General features: G+C 40.0%; 1 protein-coding gene across 1 annotated transcript; it reads right to left on the reverse strand.

The window, feature by feature from the left end:
- Positions 1-1,397: 1,397 nt before the first annotated feature.
- LOC107746913 (suppressor of cytokine signaling 6-like) lies at positions 1,398-4,024 on the reverse strand. The gene has a single exon (XM_016561256.1). It carries the CDS (start codon positions 3,907-3,909, stop codon positions 2,326-2,328), a length of 1,584 nt encoding a protein of 527 aa, XP_016416742.1. The 5' UTR covers positions 3,910-4,024; the 3' UTR covers positions 1,398-2,325.
- Between the last annotated feature and the right edge of the window lie 788 nt (positions 4,025-4,812).

Here is a 4,812-nt window from a genome sequence, read left to right on the forward strand (position 1 = left end):
AGTCGTGGCCTAATGGTTAGAGATTCGGACTCGTAACCCAAAGGTTGCGGGTTCGAGTCTCGTACCGGCAGGGATTGTAGGGGGGGGGAGTGAATGTACAGCGCTCTCTTCCACCTTCAATACCACGACTGAGGTGCCCTTGAGCAAGGCACCGAACCCCCAACTGCTCCCCGGGTGTCGCAGCATAAATGGCTGCCCACTGCTCCGGGTGTGTGTTCACTGCTGTGTGTGTGCACTTAGGATGGGTTAAACGCAGAGCACTAATTCCTAGTATGAGTAACCATACTTGGCCACGTCACGTCACTTTCACTTTTTTTTCACTTTCAAAAACCATACTAAAAATGTATGTCTCTGGAGACTTACAGAACTGCTTAAGTAATTTATATAAGTGTGTTCAGTATGTCTTTTTGATGGAATGTGACGATGCAAAAAAACATGTTTCAATTCAGCCAGAAAGTTGTTGGCCCTGTGCTGTCTTTCACTTACTCAGCAGTTACAAACAAATACTCAAAATATAAAAATTGTATCATCCTGTCTCAAATTGCTTGGTAATAAACAATATTTAACAGAAAATAAGGAAAAGGTTAAAAAGTCTTAAAGATGTGCATGTGTGCTGAATGGAGAAAACAGTGCAAAGCCTCTTTGGCAACAAATATTAAAACCTACACTCTGCCCACTTGTATTGTTATTTCCAAAACCATTAATTCAAGCGCAGAAACATTAAATTAACAGCACTGCTGTGCCGAGCGTGCCATCAAGACAGTCCTCAGCTGAAAAACAGGGAACGTCACAATTGAGCACAACTGATCATCAATCTAAACCCACCACATACGTGCAAGAGGGATGATCGTTCCAGTACACCAAATAAGCCAAATCACGATCTTCAGGTGAATCACTAAAAATATTAACGTCATACTGAATTGAGCACTGAAACCATAAAAAAAGTCTGTATCAAACACATAATGATGTTTTATGGAACTCATTACAAGGTACATATGATGGACCTATTGTAGAAAGCTAGTTACTTATACCGTATATATTTAGTCATAGTTACTTATACAGTGTTTTAGTTATTTTAAGAATTATATTTAAGCCAAGAAACTTCAGATTTCAAAATTGCCTGATGCTTGTTTGCTGCTTTGCTATTCATTAATAAAAGGGTGCAATTCTCCAGATAAAAGATCAAGTACAACATAAGCATATAAATAAAACACTGACAAAGGAGAAAGAAAATCCATTAATAAATGTAAACATAAATGATGTCACTGCACCTGTTAAAACGTTTTTACTACCATAAATTGGATTTTAAATTACAGATCGAATTAAGAGTTTTACACTAGAAAGAACTGAGAGAGATTAATCGTATAAATCTTTTATTTTTAACTGAAGAACAAGTTCAAGTTACAACATATCAGTAAGCAAATTCTGTTCCCAAAAAGAGATGATTTTAAACTGTACCATTGACATAGTCCATAACAGGAAATCTTTCAGTTTTTAAACAATGATATACAATACTAATGAACACTTAAACAATGCAAGGGGGAAAAGACCAGATGTATTTATAATGTAACTGCATGCCTGTTAAAAGAAGACTGTTATAAAGTCATCCAAATCATACAGTCCAAATCAATTAACTATAGCAAAGATGAGTTTCAGTGAGGCACCTAAACTTGGCATTACGTGCTAAAGAATGCAAACAAAAAAGGGGGTGAGAAGAATATGATCTGACAAATATGAGCAGCTAATATAGCTTATTAGATAATCTCCACAGAAGGGTAAGATCATATGTATGGCGAGAGGACATCATTTGGCATACTGTATAGTACATTTTCCCTTTGAATAAGATGACATAACAATGGCTGGTACGACAAAAGTTATGCGTTCAAAAAAAGGGGTGAGGAGGAATGTAATCTACGCATTCACAAACGTGCGGCCATTATTAAGGCTTCTAAACCTCTGTGCATTTTTGCCAAGACCCTCTAAATGCCCTAAAAAAGCTGGAGTTGTGTGCTGATATTTCATAGTGTGGGATATGAAGAAAAATACTGGACTGTCTTTGACTGTAACAAAAACGAAATGCTACAGTACTACGAGAACATGCGTAAAATGCTCCAACATTGAGATCCAAACACTCTAAAGACATTCTGGCACTGCATCTCGTCACAAACCACTGAATTATCTACTCTACCAGATCGACAAACATCATCATTCCTTTCAGAAATATGCGTAATTTAATGGTAACAAAACTGTTGAAATGTTTGCAAAACCTGCTTCGTTATGTCTTCCAAAAAGTGCAAGTAGCAACCGAGTCAGGATTTACTGCGTTCAGTAGTGCTTCTCCTGCAGGTAATCTTTCATTTTGTTCGGTAAAGGCAATTTCTGGATCAGATCTATCCGCGTGTACTGGCGGATAACAAAGCGGCACAAGTACTGCAGTGAGCGCACTTGCATAAACCTTGAAACGGGATTGGTCAGTCTAACGGGGTAGGTGACGGACCCCGGCAAGCGAGATCTGGAATAGCAGAACGCTCCGTTCTCTGAATCCTTGACCGAATTATCAATGAGATCCACGATTGACACGTGGCCTTCGATGTCAGGTTGCTCGTAGAAGCTGAAACTGCCGTTCGAGTGCTCGATTCGCGTGTGCAGAGTCTTACCCTGTGAGCGAAAGCTCAAGCTTAGAAGATATCGATCATCAGAGCTGTCGCGGACTAAAAAAGAACCGTCTGGAAGATTCGTCAGCTTCTCTTCGGCCTCCCATCTTGTAATGGGACCCCAATACCAACCCTGCTTGGCTAGTTTCTTCAGTTCAGCCGTGAGACTAGTAACCACCATGGGTCCGCTGTTCTGCACGGCATCATAGACCCGCTGCACCCCTGGAGCCGAGTTGGGGTCAAAGTTGAGATGGTGCATGACTCTCTCTGCAACCTGAGCATGTGTACCACCAAACCCAGAGAAGCTTCTCTGGAGATAACTATCGGGCAACGGAGGTAGCAAGGGGGAAAGTGGGGCTTCCAGTCTGGAGCCCTGCAGCAAGACATTTGCAGTATTTATAAAGAGCTGGTTCACCGATGACGACTCCATGAAGATGTCTGGTGACAGGAGGTCCTGGTCAATAGGTTCCTCATCTGCATGAAGAGATCTGCATCCCTCTGACTGCGGAACGACGTCCATGGGTGTGGTGCCATCTAAGCAAAAAGAGCGCAAACCTTCGTCGTCAGGAAAGAGTCCATCGTCTAAAGGCATTGTGTATTGAATATAATCCTGAGCTGCGAGACCAATGACTACAGGCACGTGTTCATCCATTTCAAGGTGCAAATCGCCATTCTGAGCGCCAGAATGGTGGTCTGGCACACGTCTGGTGAGTTTCAACGAATCGCTAGATTCTTTGAACTCTCTCTGGAGGTCTAGGAAGTCTTGGCGGACACCGTTGAGAGCTGGACTTGGATCTGAGGAGTTCATTAATGCCTTAACGTCCATTTTGATGCACGTCTCCTCCGAGTTCACTGGTCTGAGAGGCCACGGGGTGGGACTGTAATGATGACTATGGGAGGAACGCTGTGATTTTATGTCACTTAGAGTAATGGGTGCCGAAGAAGAAGAGAAGGTGTCATCATCTATAGAGCATACAGATGGAGAACCACCCTTGACCTTTGGTTTCTGTTTCGCTGAGAGTCTCCTTTTCAAGGTGCCCATGAGACCCTCGCTCTTAGATCGGACTTTGGGTCTTTTTTCATCCTCGTTATCCAGGTCGCTACTGACGAGATCTTTGCTGTAGCATCCTCCAAACAGAGAGTCTTCAGCGGCGAAACTGGCTGACAGGTCCGGCTGTGATACGGCAAATTCATTCTCTTCTTTGCCTTTTATATTAAATGACTTTCTTATTGTTTTCAGACTGATCTTCTTCATTCTGAAAGATCCCCCTTAATGATCTGAAGGGGGATTATGCGTGATGTTCTTGGGATGAGGGAGATGACTGTGAACACTTACACATAGCTGATCACATACGACCCACGACTGCCATACCTACAAAACAGAAAAATACATTAATAGACTAAGAACAAAGTAATCACATATATAAATTCATTACATTCAGGATAAAACAACAATCACAACTCATGTTACTTTCGCAATTTAAGACAGAAAATTCAGTGTGATTTTTAAGGTTTTCACCATTTTATACACCTTTTCACCTTGACTAACTCATCATGAGTGGTGTGACAAATATTCTGTGAAGTGCCTCAATTTGTCATAAAAGTTAGAGATTGAAAAATATCCGCTTTTAATACAAATTCTTGACAAGGTAAAAATTAAATGATTATTACACTACATTCAATGATTGGTCTAAATTGTCCTTGTTTTGGGTTATGTCCAATTGTTACATTATTCAAAAAAAATTTTTTAGGAAATGAAAAGCAAGGAAGCATTCATTCGATCAAAAGTAACAGTGAAGAAAATATTAATGTTACAAAATATTTCTATTTCAAATACATGCTATTGTTTTGAACTTTCTATTCATCAAAGAATCCTGAAAAAAACTGTAAAAATATTAAGTGCACAAATGTTTTTAACTCTGATAATAAGAAGAAATGTTTCTTGAGCACCAAAACTGCATATCAGAATGATTTCTGAAGAACCATGTGACACTGAAGACTTAAGTATTGGCTGCTGAAAATTTACGCTTTGAATTACAGAATGAATATATCTACAATTCCTGTTGGCCAACACAATCATATTTTTGTAATGTCACCTTGTAGCCTACATAAGTGGTTTATTACTGTTTTACTGATCAAGTCTCTCTGAAAAGGTTAA

The sequence above is a fragment of the Sinocyclocheilus rhinocerous genome, unplaced genomic scaffold (assembly GCF_001515625.1).
Source record: "Sinocyclocheilus rhinocerous isolate Xijiao unplaced genomic scaffold, SAMN03320098_v1.1 scaffold1581, whole genome shotgun sequence".
NCBI lineage: Eukaryota > Metazoa > Chordata > Actinopteri > Cypriniformes > Cyprinidae > Sinocyclocheilus > Sinocyclocheilus rhinocerous.

What these genes read in the sequence shown, in the direction of transcription:
- LOC107746913 (XM_016561256.1), bottom strand. Translation starts at nt 3,909, where the DNA reads ATGAAGAAGATCAGTCTGAAAACAATAAGAAAGTCATTTAATATAAAA.